General features: G+C 39.6%; 1 protein-coding gene and 1 pseudogene across 4 annotated transcripts in view; one reads left to right on the top strand and one right to left on the bottom strand.

The window, feature by feature from the left end:
• The window catches only part of FKBP5 (FK506 binding protein 5), a 153,996-nt gene that overhangs the window by 68,648 nt on the left and 70,892 nt on the right, over nucleotides 1-14,456 (top strand). For all 4 annotated transcript variants that reach the window (XM_025382064.1, XM_025382066.1, XM_025382063.1 and 1 more), the window contains one exon: nucleotides 13,214-13,337. In XM_025382064.1, coding sequence (XP_025237849.1) covers nucleotides 13,233-13,337 — 105 coding nt within the window. In that variant the 5' untranslated portion in view covers nucleotides 13,214-13,232. The remainder of the gene's footprint in view (nucleotides 1-13,213; nucleotides 13,338-14,456) is intronic.
• LOC112623989 lies at nucleotides 3,860-3,976 on the bottom strand (annotated as a pseudogene).

Here is a 14,456-nt window from a genome sequence, read left to right as displayed (position 1 = left end):
AGACGGAGTCTTGCTCTGTTTCCCCAGGCTGGAGTGCAGTGGCATGATCTCACCTCACTGCAACCTCCATTTCCTGGGTTCAAGTGATTCTCCTGCCTCAGCCTCCTGAGTAGCTGGGATTACAGGCACGCGTCACCATGCCCGGCTAATTTTTGTATTTTTAGTAGAGATGGGGTTTCACTATGTTGGCCAGGCTGGTCTCAAATCTCGAACTCCTGACCTCAAGTGATCCACCTGCCTCGGCCTCCCAAAGTGCTGGGATTACAGGCATGAGCCACTTTGCCCGGACTGTTTGTGTTAATTTGTATGGCATCTTTAGATAACTAATACCACATGTAAGTGGGTAAAACTCAGAATTCATATTGTGCCAGAGGATTGCAATGGAAAGTGAACTCTGTATTGTTAAGATAACTTTCTATCCCTTGGGAATTGTTTTTCCTTCCACATAGCAAACCTCATTTTCCCCAGAAGTAAAACATATAAGTTACTTTTTAATGAATAAATACAAAATAATAGAGTTGGAATAAACCTTAGATATGATTCTAGTCTAACCCCCGAAAGGTATAGATGGAAAAACTGAGTGAGGGCCAAAGATTCCACAGCTAGTTAATGGTAGATCTGAGTTTACTGGCCCTTTCTTCCTTCCATATTTTCATGGTGGGGATTTAAGATGGCCAAGGTTTTTAATTCTTTCTACACAGACTCAAAATGTTATTCTTGTACAGTTTTTCTCTTAGGCATATAATGGATTTTGGGAAACAATTTCTAGAATAGTGTTTTAATGAGATAGTACTATAAGAGGATGCAGTATTATGTAAAACTTTTGTCTTGGGTTTTTTTCCCTCTGCATCTCAAGTCTGAAACATCTCTTCCTCCAGTTGCTAGTAAATGTATATTCAAATATTGGCAGCTAGGTGTGGGCCTCTGTTCTTGACTGTCCATATTTAAACCACAGTAATCCAGTTAATAAGGTAATTCTCTGTGTGTTGTGTATGCACAGGCATATTCTTATAATGCACTTCAGAGATAGATTTTAATTATGCTTGGGTGTTCTTAATTAGTACTCCTGATTAGAACAGAATTTTATTTTTACTTTTATAGTTGAACACTCAGGTACAGTGTAATTCTCCAGATTAGATTTTTCAGATTAAATTTAGAGAAGGAATGTACTCAGCTTGTAATGGTATTTCAGCACTGACTCTATAGTGTCTAATATTTTGCCTTCTTTACATTGACTGTGATTTTGAAAATTGTGATTCATCTCATCATTTATTGAGTACTGCTCCTATGTCATTTATTTATACTAGGTGGTGGGAGTACAGAATGAATAGGACACATTCTCTATATGTATAGTGTTTATAGACTTTTCTCATATGTTACCTTGTTGGCTGGTTCCTAGAAGTCATCAGGAGACTTAGGACCAAACTCTTCGGCCCTAGTGAATCAGGTCAAGGTACTCTACCCTGTGGCACAGGTAGAAATTTGACTTTCTATAAAAAACCTAGACAAATAATAGGGGCTCATTCCTACTGTCTTCACCCTTACCAAAATGTAAGTTCTATGGAGACAGAAATTGTTTCCTGTTGTTTAATGCTGTATCTCCACTACAACAGTGCCCGGCACATAGTAGGTGTTCAGTAGATATTTGTTGAATAAATAGCTGAATGGCTTCTACTTATCCTTCAGCTTTCAATTAATTTATTATTATTATTTTAAATTTCTGTTTCTTTTTAGAGATGGAGTCTCATTGTGTTGGCCAGGCTGGTCTTGAACTCCTGGCCTCAAGTGATCTGCCTGCCTCGGCCTCCCAAAGTGCTGGGATTACAGTCGTGAGCCACTGAGCCTGGCTCACAACTACTTTTTTTTAAGAGTCAGGGTTTCACTATGTTGCTCAGGCTAGACTCCAATTCCTGGGCTCAGGCGATCCTCCCACCTCAACCTCCAAAGTTGCTGGAGGTACAGCACGTGGCACTGGACCCAGCTGCTGCCATAACTTTAACAGTGATGCCTATGGGATGTACCTTTGAGCTAAGGGGTCTCTTGTCTTGGTGCAAAGCTGGATACAGCTTATGAGAGATAAGAGGCAATGCATAAAATTAGCTGGGCATGGTGACACATGCCTGTAATCCTAGCTACTCAGGAGACTGAGGCGGGAGAAACGCTTGAACCCAGGAGGCGGAGGTTGCAATAAGCTGAGATCGTGCCATTGCTCTCCAGCCTGGGCAACAAGAGCAAGACTCCATCTCAAAAAAAAAAAGCAATGCATAAAGTCGAGAAAGAAAGTGCCAGAGAAGGATTCAGGTTGCTTCAGGGGGTAAAAGAGCAGTAAATAGTTTTATTTGAACAATGGTATGGTATGGTATTAAAAGACATTGAGAGGAATAGTGCAGTAACTTCAGACACTTTCTAAGTGCTGTAGATCTTTTAAAATCCATCATAGTCGTCTTGCTGACTTCTTTAGTGACGATTTGAGTTTTAATTATTCAGTTATGCTGCCAAAAGTACTGCAGGTTGTCAAGTATCATTTATCCAAAATGCTTGGGACCAGAAGTGTTTTGGATCTTGGATTTTTTCAAATTTTGAAATATTTGCATATTTCTCTAAGAGAAAAAAGATATTTTGGCATGTAATGCATAATATTTGCATAATTATAATCCAGTGTTCTAAAATGATTGTACCCACCAGAATCTACAAACAATAAGGAACTGTGGTTGTCTGCTGCAAATAACTATGACAAACCACACTGTATCACATGTATTAGCCCATTGTGACATTGTCAATTGACCATATGTACATACATGTATACATAAGATACAGTATCTTGGGGATGGAACCCAGGTGTAAACATGAAATTTATTTATGTTCATATGTACTTATACACACAACCTGAAGGTGATGTTATACAATTATTTTTATTTTTATTTGTTATTTTTTTAAAGTCAATACATTTTTATTCAAGGAATTCCATGTTGTGATTTCTTCCACTGTCCATCAAGGCCACTTTAGATCCACTAAAGAGCTGGAGTCAAAAGATTTACCTTCAAGTTAGCCCTTTTTAATGAAACTGATGCTTATTTTAATCCAGTTGTCTGTCAGCCCATAATTCTTTTACTTTGGCTTCTGTCATCTCCTTTTAATATGGATATACTGATGAAGACTTCAAAATTCACCAAGAATCTTTGGGATCTAATTTCTTCAACCAGTTTAGTTTAGGGTCCTTTTTACTGTAGGTGTGGATCTGCCTGGTTCTCAATTTGACACCCTCCCTTAACATGAATGAGTTCAAATCATATTCATTCCTAAGCGGTCACACTCAGGAATAGTACAGATGTGTGGAATATGCCAGTACCTTTAACTCTAGACATCATGTTCTCAAGATAAAAGCCATTAAAACAAAAAGCCATCGTATGTATCGTCAACATGAAATTGTAATGCAAAATTAATACTGCTGAGGATTTCCCTTATATTCCATGCTGTTTATCTATTTTACAGTCCTAGAATCAGTCTTTTTTTTTTTTTTTTTTTAAGAGACAGGGTCTGTCTTTGTTACCCAGGCTGGAGTACAGTGGTACCATCAAAGCTCAGTGCAGCCTCCAACTCCTGAGCTCAGTCCTTTTGCGTCAGCCTGCCCTTCCTGAGTAGCTGCAACTACAGGCACATGCCCCAGTACCCAGCTAATTTAAATTTTTGTGAAGATGAGGTGTTTGTTACTTTCTTGCCCAGGCTGTTCTTGAACTCCTGGTTTCAAGCAGTACTCCCGCCTCAGTGTAGAGATTGCAGGCTTGAGCCACTGTGCCTGGCTTGGAACCAACCTTTGTGGCTATCAATACTCCCATCAGTTAACTGTGTCAGATATCATAATATCCCTTCTTATGTGTATCAAAACTCATACTGAACAATGAGTTCTGGGTTGCAAAAGAGGATTTATTTTTTGCACCTATCCATAAGTCTTTGTCCACAAGTTAAAAACAGTGCAGTATACAATATTTTTAATAATTTTGTGCGTGAAATAAAATTTGTGTACCTTGAACCATTAGAAAGCAGAAGTGTTAGGTGTGGAGTTTTCCACTTGTGGCATCATGTTAGAATTCAAAAAGTTTCAGAGTTTGGAGCATCTTGGATTTTGGATTTTTCCAATTAGGAATGCTCAACCTAATCAGAAGTGAGACTTGGACATTAAAAGTTTGAAAGCCACGGTTTTATTTGCTTAGTAAGTACATAATTGCAACAGTACTTTTTATCTTAGTTATTGTGTAGAATCTGATGACTCCTCGACATGTCACCCACACTTCTCTCCTGAGCTCAGGCCTTATCTCTGATAACCTTCTGGACATCACACAAGCATCCCTTGCTCAACACACCCCAGCCAGAGTTCTCTTGCTCTCCATAAAAAGCACTCTAAAATGTTTGAATTAAATTGAAGAGAAAGAATACAAAGTCCTGATAAGTGGAACCATGAAATGTTTCATCTTTTTTTCCCTAAGTTTAAAAAGATCATGAAAGTAATACATGTTTAATGTTAAACTATTTAAATAATATAAAAATAAAATCTAAGAAGTGAAAATTCCTTCTTATCCTCCCAAATCTCATTCTCTAGAGGTAACACTGTTTTAGTAGTTAGGTAAGTTATCTTTCCAAACTTCTTATAAATAAGCAAATATACAAACACATATATACTTTTTCCCCCTTGGAAACAGGATCATGTTACAAATCATTCTGCAACTCACCATTCACTTAACAGTACATCTTGAAAATCCATCTGCTTTTTCATGGGATTATTAGAAGATTGTTTATGTGGAATGGGTAAGACCCCACCTGCTCCATATTAGTGATATTTTCCGAGGTTAGCTGTCTTAAAGGGAAACAATGAAAAAGACATTTTGGCATGTAATGAATAATATTTGCATAATTGTCATCCAGTGCTCTAAAATGATCACACCCACCAAAATCTACAAACAACTAGGAACCATGGTTGGTGGCTGCAAATAATTGCTATAAATTACACTGTTTGTGCCAGGTGCAGTGGCTCATATCTGTGATCCCAGCACTTTGGGAGGCTTTGGGAGGCTGAGGCGGGCGGATCACTTGAGCTCGAGGAGTTCGAGACCAGCCTGGCTAACATGGCGAAACCCCATCTCTACTAAAAATACAGAAATTAGCTGGGCATTGGTGGCTCACACCTGTAATCCCAGCTACTCAGGAGGCTGAGGCAGGAATATCATTTGAACCCAGGAGGTGGAGATTGCAGTGAGCGAAGATCAGGCCACTGCACTGCAGCCTGGGCAAGAGAGCAAGACTCTGTCTCAAAAGATAAAAAAAAAAAAATTACACTGTTTGTGTTACATGTATTAGCCCATTGTGGCATCATCAACAGACTTTTTTTTTTTAATGGTCCAGATAACCAAATCATCACTGGGCACTATGCACCATAACAATACACTTCATTTACTACAATGCTATTCTTTTTTCCTTTTTTTTTTTGACAATATCTTGCTCTGTTGCCCAGGCTGGAGCATAGTGGTTCAACCATGGCATGATTCTCCTGCCTCAGCCTCTCCAGTAGCCGGGACCACAGGCGTGTATTTTTTATTTTTAGCAGAGATCGGGTCTCACTGTATTGCCCAAGCTGGTCTTGAACTCCTGGGCTCAAGCCTTGACCTCCCAAAGTGCTGGGATTACAGGTGTGAGCCACTGCGCCTGACATTCTTTTATAATGGATGAACATCTACAAAATATTTTCCGAATTCAGTTGTTTGGATGTTTTTGTTTAGACTCTTAGCTAAATGATTCTCTACTGTATAGATTTATCTCATCCTTTTTAAAAACTGTATATTTTTATAAGTATGCATTTGCCAAATTTTACTCTAACATTCCCATGACCATCCTCTTAAGGAAAAACTTTGAAATACTTTTATTTAGCCATACAGTTAAAATTTGGCTGGAACTAAGTGATCTGTGTTTAGTTGATGAACCGATCCATGCTTGCTTTCTTCCTGTTCTTGCATCATGACTTTTTCATCTCCCCTTGATTCTTTCCCCTATATGCATTTAAGCCTGTCTGGTTCTTTTCTCAAGCCTTTGCTCTCTACTTCCCTTTCACCCAAAGCATTTCATGTTTCCCCTTTACAACCATAGTATAAGTATCAAACTTCTCACCTGTGACTTCTGCCTCTCTATACATCTCTCTTCTACTTCTAACTTTCATGTTCACAATATGCTATCTTTCTCTTATTTTCACTTCTTACCTTCTCCAACTTCAGATAATCCCTACTGCCTAGTGTTCTTGGGAGATGCTAGAGGATACACAAAATGCCACCTCCCAGAAGGTCGAGGCATTTTTTTCCTTAAAAAAAAAAAAAAACAACCTTTTAGCCAAACACTTCTAAGAAATGCTCCATTTTCTCAGTAGTATCTTCAGAAAGATTTCAGAGTAATTGCATCTACAAAATAAAGACTAAGTGCTAAGAAAATGAGCAATCCGATAAGAATATGTAAAATAAAAAACATTATTACTGAATTCTTTTTTTTTTTTTTTTTTGAGACAGAGTCTTGCTCTGTCGCCCAGGCTGGAGTGCAGTGGCATGAACTTGGCTCACTGCAAGCTCTGCCTCCTGGGTTCACGCCATTCTCCTGCCTCAGTCTCCCAAGTAGCTGGGACTACAGGTGCTCGCCACCATGCCTGGCTAATATTTTGTACTTTTAGTAGAGATGGGGTTTCACCATGTTAGCCAGGATGGTCTCGATCTCCTGACCTCGTGATCTGTCTGCCTCAGCCACCCAAAGTGCTGGGATTACAGGCATGATCCCAGCCTGGCCTTTTGTTTTTTTTTGAGATGGAGTTTCACTCTTCTCCTCCAGGCTGAAGTGCAATGGTGCGATCTTGGCTCACTGCAACCTCTGTCTCCGGGGTTCAAGTGATTCTCCTGTCTCAGCCTCCCAAGTAGCTGGACTTACAGGTACCTACCACCATGACCAGCCAATTTTTGTATTTTCAGTAGAGACGGGGTTTTTCCATGTTGGCCAGGCTGGTCTTGAACTCCTGACCTCAAGTCATCCGGCCGCTTCGGCCTCCCAAAGTGCTAGGATTACAGGCTTGAGCCACCTCACCTGGCCACTAAATTCTTCTAAAAATCCCTTGAGCACACTAAATGATATATTGAACATAGTTGATGACCAAATGGTGATGTAAAAATTCCATTAGGCCTGGCATGGTGGCTCATTGTTATAATCCTAGCACTTTGAGAGGATGAAGTAGGAAGATCACTTGAGCCCAGGATCACTTTGAGACCAGCCTGGGCAACATAGCGAGACCCTGTCTCTTCTGGAAAAAAAAAAAAAAAATTAGGTGTGGTGGCACATGTCTGTAGTCTGAACTACTAGGGTGGCTGAGGGGGAGGATTGCTTGAGCCCAGGAATTCAAGGCTGCAGTGAGCTATGATGGTACCACTGCACTCCAGCCTGGGCAACAGAGCAAGACCCTATCTCTTTTTCTTTTTTTTTTTTTTTTTTTTCCTTTTTGTGGAGAACGGGGTCTCGCTATATTACCCAGGCAGGTCTCGAACTCCTGGGCTCAAGCTATCCTCCCGCCTCTGCCTCCCTGAGAGCTGGGATTACAGGCATGAGCCACCCACGCCCGGCCGACCCTATCTCTTAAGAGACAGTAAGAAATAAAAATTCCATCAAAGATTTTCTCTTAGGGTATAAAACCAGAGACAAAGATGAAAAACGGGAGAAATGTCCAATGGTTCTCAACCATATCTGGCTGCACATTAGGATCATCTAACATGCTTTTTGAAAACACCATTACCCTGGCCCCACCACAGACAAATTAAATCCAGACTCTCTGGGCTGGAGTCCAGGCATCAGTAGCTTTTTTAAGTTCCTCAGGTGATTCTATTGTTTAGCCCAGGTTTAGAAAAATACTTAAGAAACCTGAAGGATAAAACCAAAATGTCCAAAGTCTATCTAATAATACTTCTAGAAGTAGAGGACAGAGACATCAAAGGAAAAAAATAATGCTAGAAAATTTTTCTGGAGATTCCGCGAAGACTTGTCTTCAGCAGTTAAAGGCCAGAATATCAAGGCCCCTGCAGGAATTAAGGAAAGAAGACAAGTACCTTGACATATCCTTGCAATGGGTCTGAACTCCAAAAATAAGGATTATATGTCTTCCAGAGAAGAAAATATGGGAGCCGCAGTGTGCACTCTGGAGGGAAAGAAACCTACCTGGCCTAACTGATCCAAACACAGGTTCTGCTTTTTCCCCCAGATGCCGCTCTCCAGTGCATTCCCCTAGCTCACTCCTGCTTTCTGGGGCTGACCCCAGACCTAGAGCTTCTCCAGCCTCCCCTGGGAAGAGCTGCTCTTAACAGTTGGTGTTTGGGAGGCAACTTTCTCTTCTCTGCTCTCTCCTTCGGTCTAACCTCATCTGCTGTGTAGTGTTCAGAAATTCCCCCAAAGTTCTGGTTCAGTTAGGAACACTTGTTTTCCACCTCAGAGTTTTGCAAATTTTAAACCTTTCTTGTCATCCCAAGAAGTTGGGATGAAGTTGATGGGGAGAGGAAGTTGATGACTTAATCCTGTCGTTCAACTTTTTTGAGGCCAAATAGGGTAAAATCATATTAAGGGGAATAGTATTGTATTCAGGTTCATCCTTTAGTATGTAATAGTAACATTTGGATAGTCTAATATTTTCTGGCTTTTTTGTTTGTTTGTTTTAATATAATCCTTTGCTTTCTGCTTACTTAAAAACAGTAATTTATCCAACTCAGCACTCAGAGTCAGGGAAAGTGTGGTCTGTTAGCTTTGTTTTCTTCAGTAATTACTTGTACTGAGAAGAAAAATAAGTTTACCAAAGAAATATCTTTCTGAAAACTCCCCTGTTAGTAGCATAATCTGAGGCAAGACACTGATATTTTAACAAAGAGAACAATACAGTAATTTACGTAATACACATAGGGAATTGGTGGATATGGCTTTAAAATGACTTCTCATTTGGGGGACCTGATAGTTTAGTTATGTTAACTGAAGTTTTCAGTACACTATTGATAAAATATTAAGTGTATTCTCATTTTTCTGTTATATCTCAGGTGTTTGCTGACTAGCACTTTGGAGAGTATATGCTTATCTGCCATGTCCATAACAGAACGAACTGTGTATTCCCTTTCTGATGTACTGGATAGCAATTTTTCGCCTTTGGACAGTTCAGCACAATAAGCTTTATCATAGATTAATATCCATAGCTACATAGTAATATTAAATCCAGAATAAACCTAGGGTGAGGGAAAGAAGAAAAGTCTCTCTTATAAAAACGGTGAAACTGTCTCAGTGTGTCATTACAGTTTTTAGGAATTGTCGGTCCTTACTGTCTTTTTTATATAACATTCAATCAAGGAAAAAGTTTCATTTGTTTTGTTAGCTTACAAAAACCTATACTCCTAATGGCTTAGTTGGAATTAAGGGGAAATACTTGGAAAATTCAGTTTATTTCTTTATTCTTCCAGCTTTATCTGCTTTTGAAAGTTCAAAAGTTTGTTTTCTTGTTGTTTTTATCTTTGTGTTTTAATTATTCATAGTACTTCTCTTCTTATGGACTCAGTACCGCTGACAAGAGCCATCCTCTGAGATTACTAAGATGACTTGCATCCCTTGAAGTGTTGGAGCCAAAAAATGAAGAGCTAATTCCTTTATCAAATGGAATTTAGAAAGCTAGTAAATCAGCTTATATAGGTTGCCTATTTACTTGGATTTAAACAAGCCATTGTTTTCAAAATAGCAAGGTGTGAGAACCAAAAGAACATGTTTCTTTTTTTTCTCTCTCTTTTTTTTGAGACAGAGTCTTGCTCTGTTGTCCAGGCTAGAGTGCAGTGGCATGACCTCGGCTCACTGCAACTTCTGCCTCCCAGGTTCAAGCGATTCTTGTGCCTCAGCCACCCGAGTAGCTGGGATTACAGGCGTGTGCCACCACGCCTGGCTAATTTTTGTATTTTTAGTAGAAACGGGGTTTCATCATGTTGGCCAGGCTGGTCTCAAACTCCTGGCCTCAAGTGATCCCACCCACCTCAGCTTCCCAAAGTGTTGAGATTACAGGCATAAGCCACTGTGCCCAGCCTGAAAACATTTCTTCATTGACAGTATTTTCATTTAAAAATTTAGCTGAACTCCAAATGATGAACATTCAAAAGAAAGCATTGTCTTTGGATGTGTTGTAGTTATGTTTGCTCAGTGCTTTGTTTTGATTTTTTTTGTGACATTTGTGCATGTGCGATCTCTCTAGCACTCTGAATGATTTGAAAGCAAGTTGCAGATATCATGACACCTCACCCCTAAATACTGCAGCATGTGTCTCCTATGAACAAGGATATTACTCCACATAAAACCGTAATATTATATCACACTCCAGAAGGCTAACATACAGTAATAATAAGCTAATACACAGTCTCCTTTTCCAAGTTCTTATCATATTTTGTCCCTTAATGCAGGATCCAGCCAAGGATCACTGATTACACTTTGTTGTCATATCTCTATAGTCTCCTTCAATCCCGTTTCTCTCGCTCTCTCTCTCTCTCTCTCTCTTTCTTTCTGTCTCTTTTTTTATCTTTTAAGAGATGGGGTCTCACCCTTCGGCCCAGGCTGGAGTACAGTGACATGATCACAGTTCACTGCAGCCTCAAACTCCTGAGCTCAATCAATATCCTTCCACCTCAGCCACCTGAGTAGTTGGGACTACAGGTGCACACCACCTTGTTGGTTCTTTATGTCATTAACATTTTTCAAGAGTCTAGGCCAGTGGTCTTGTAGAATGCTCCACAATCTGTTTTTGTCTTTTCTTCTTGATTAGTTTCTGGTTAAACATTTTTGATAGGGATACCACATAGATGATAGCACATCTGTATCACATCACTACATCCTATTAGGAGACAGAGTAATAGCAGTTTTTTTCGTTATTGGTGATGCAGAGTTTGGTTATGATGCAGATCACTTGTTAAAGTGGTGTCAGTCAGATCATTTTATTTGAAAGGCCCTTTTTCTTTTTTAATAATTAGTTATCTGTGGGGTACTTTGCCAACAACCTCTCACCTGGTGGTTTTAATTTGTTCAATGCTTTACACCCAGGTTTACCCAGAGATCTATTGATGGATGTCAGCATCTCTGTGAATTCCCAGGAAATTTTTTTGTGTGCATATATTTTCCCAGGCATACAGTCCAGGACCCTCCAAATATTTAAGAGATCTTTTCCCTCTGTTATCAAGGTGCCTTTTACAAGTTTCTGTGCATCACAGAAGCATGTTATAAGCAGTGGGTTTCTGGAAGCTGGGAACCAATGCCGTTCTTCTGATTTTCCTGATTATCTAGCCAGCCTCATGAAGAGCTAGGTACATAATTTTTGTTTGTTTGAGAACGATTTGTTCTGGCCTTTCCCTTATCCTGAGCCAAACATTTGGATCTTTTATGTTTGGTATAAACTGTACTAGAAACTAAAGCAGAGGGACTTAGCCCCTGGTTTTTGGTGTTCTCTTTGAAGATTTTGGGCACAACAATTGGATTTGTGTCTTTGTTGAACTGAAATCAGTAGTGGTCATTTGGAAATGAGTTAAAACACTACAATGTATGTTTTCGTTGTCTAGTTACAATTGTATCAATAGGACATTTTCCACAAGTGCAGAAAGACTGTTTGACTCTAGACAAGAAGGCTCAGGAGATGACTTTAGGGTGCCTTAAGTTTGTTATTAGCCTAATGTGTAATAGCTGTAGGAGTGAGTCCTTCTTGATTTTCCCTGCCCAAGCAGGGAGCAGTTGGAATTCATCATGGCAGTGGCTAGGTGTGTTTTGTTTAGCCTATGATTAGCCTGTTGGTTACATTGGCTTGCCTTACATGAAAAAAATGTCTGTCAGGTGACCAACAATAACAATAAGAACTAACATTTGAATAGTATACCTTAAAAATACACATTATACCACTTCATCCAGAAGATTATCTGTGAAAACAGGTATTTTTATTCTAATCACATAGGTAAGGAAAAAAGGCTTAGAGAAGTTAAGGTAGCCAACATCAAACAGCTTGTAAGGATCAGAGGAAGAACCCCCCAAATTCCATTACAAATTCCTTGCACTTTTTGTCTTACCATTCTTAAAGGTAGAGGCATTCTAGGGAATCTAAATAGGAACAAAGCATGGACCTTGCTCTGAAAGATCTTTTAAACCTAACAGGCGCATAGACTTATAAATCTCTTACAGACAACAAATGGATAGAAGAGCTAAGGAAGTACATAAAAGGGCAAAATGGCCTACAAATAGAGGGTCAAGGTTGGTATGATAGAAGTAGCATTTGAGGGAGGTGGATGTTTTGGAAACGAAAGGGAGTGACCAGAAGAATGACTATGGGAAAGCCCCGGGCTTGTTGTAGAAGTGGAATTGGCCTAGTTTGGCTAGAGCATGAGCCGCATGAAAGAAAGTAAAAGAAAATAGTGGCAGCTAGAACTGAAAGGTAGATTAGGGCCAGATTGTGAAGGGCCTTGAATGCCACATGGAAGAACATTCTGTAGGTATTTTGGGCAGGAGATGAAAAATGACCCTACAGAAGGCCCAGTCATGATGATAAATGGTTAAACATGTTGAAGTTACCAATCTGTGCTAATCTTTAAACAAATGTTATCTCACTGCTGCCTCACTGTAACTCCATGAATAGTGTACTGTGTCCATTTTGTAGATGAGAAAGGAAGGCTCAGCAAGATTAAGGAAATTGGAAATGTCAGGAGCTGGAGCTAGGACCCAGACTTGGGTCTGTTAGATACTAAGCCTGCTCTGTGTCTCACTGTGATTGATATATTGTCACTTCTTTTATTAAGAACCGATAAGGTCTTAACCCTCTGTCAAGAATATGGCTATAGAAAAAGGATGTTTTCAAAGTTGTGAAGGAACTGCTTCTCACCATGTTATGTTAAGGAATGTAATCACTACCCAACCTGACTTGTCCTGTTCTCTGTTTTGAGACCAGAGCTAGGTGGGAAATTAAAGAATTGGATGATGTTTTATTTATATGCCCAATGACATCAATACACGCTCATAGCAAATGCCTTTGTTTTCATTTTCAGTATCTAAGCTTATTGGCCCTAAGTAAATCTTAGGTTAGGTAGAGCTCAGTTCCCAGGGACATTGAAGATTCATAAAGAAGTGATATTTTTCCTAGCTAAAATATTTTTCTTCTTACCAGGTTCTTTACTTAAAAGACAATGACTACTGATGAAGGTGCCAAGAACAGTGGAGAAAGCCCCACAGCCACTGTTGCTGAGCAGGGAGAGGATATTACCTCCAAAAAAGACAGGGGAGTATTAAAGGTGAGGCCACAAAGCTGAATGACATACAAGGAAATCTGCTGTCTGGAAAGATTGTTTATACTCTTTCTGAGGGGGACTGGGGTGGAAAATGTTTATTGAGGGTTACTAAGTGCTAAACAGTAGAGCTAGATTCTCATTTTGTCTTCATAACTTCAAGGTTTTTTTTAAGAGTTGAGTCTCGTTACGTTGCCCAGGCTGGTCTTGAACTCCTGGGTTCAAGTGATCTTCCCATCTCAGCTTCCTGAGTAGCTGGGATTTTCTTTTTAAATTAATTAATTAAATTTTTGAGAGAGGGTATCTCATTATGTTGCTCAGGCAAGTCTTGAAATCCTGGCCTCAAGCGATCCTCCCACCTCAGCCTTCTGAGTAGCTGAGATTATAGGCACGAGCCACTGCGCCCAGCTAGATATTTTAATTTCTAATCCCAGATTATAGATGTTGAAATTGAGACTGGGCTAGGTAAATTAACTTGCCCAACATCATATATCTTAGTAATGCAGATTTACCTGGGGTTCAGGTCCAAGTTATATCTCACTCTAAAGGGCTATGTTTCCCTATTCTCAGAGCATACAAATAGGTTACTATTTTAATGTATCCTTTTAGTACACTAAAGCTAGCTAATGACAATTTTAAGACTTTTTAAGGAAAGAAAAGCTAACATGAAAAATTCAAAGGAGTTTATTTTATTTTATTTTATTTTATTTTATTTTATTTTATTTTGAGACAAGAGTCTCCCTCTGTTGCCCAGGCTGGAGTGCAATGTTGCGATCTCAGCTCACTGCAATCTCCGCCTCCTGAGTTCAAGCAATTCTCCTGCCTCAGCCTCCCGAGTAGCTGGGATTACAGGCACCTGCCACCATGCCTGGCTAATTTTTGTATTTTTGTAGAGACAGGGTTTCACCATGTTGGCCAGGCTGGTCTTGAACTCCTGACCTCAGGTGATCCACCTGCCTTGGCCTCCTAAAGTGTTGGGATTATAGGCGTGAGCCACCGTGCCCAGCCCAAAGGGGTTTATTTTTATATGTAAATATTGTTCCTGTGTACAGTGAAGAAATCTTTTGAGATTTCCTCAGAGTAATATATCTTACTTTTGAATTAGCTTTCCTACTTATTAAAGCA

Source organism: Theropithecus gelada, chromosome 4 (assembly GCF_003255815.1).
Source record: "Theropithecus gelada isolate Dixy chromosome 4, Tgel_1.0, whole genome shotgun sequence".
Classification (NCBI taxonomy): Eukaryota; Metazoa; Chordata; class Mammalia; order Primates; family Cercopithecidae; genus Theropithecus; species Theropithecus gelada.
The sequence above is the reverse complement of the archived record's forward strand: the minus strand, read 5'-3'. Positions and strand labels throughout refer to the sequence as shown.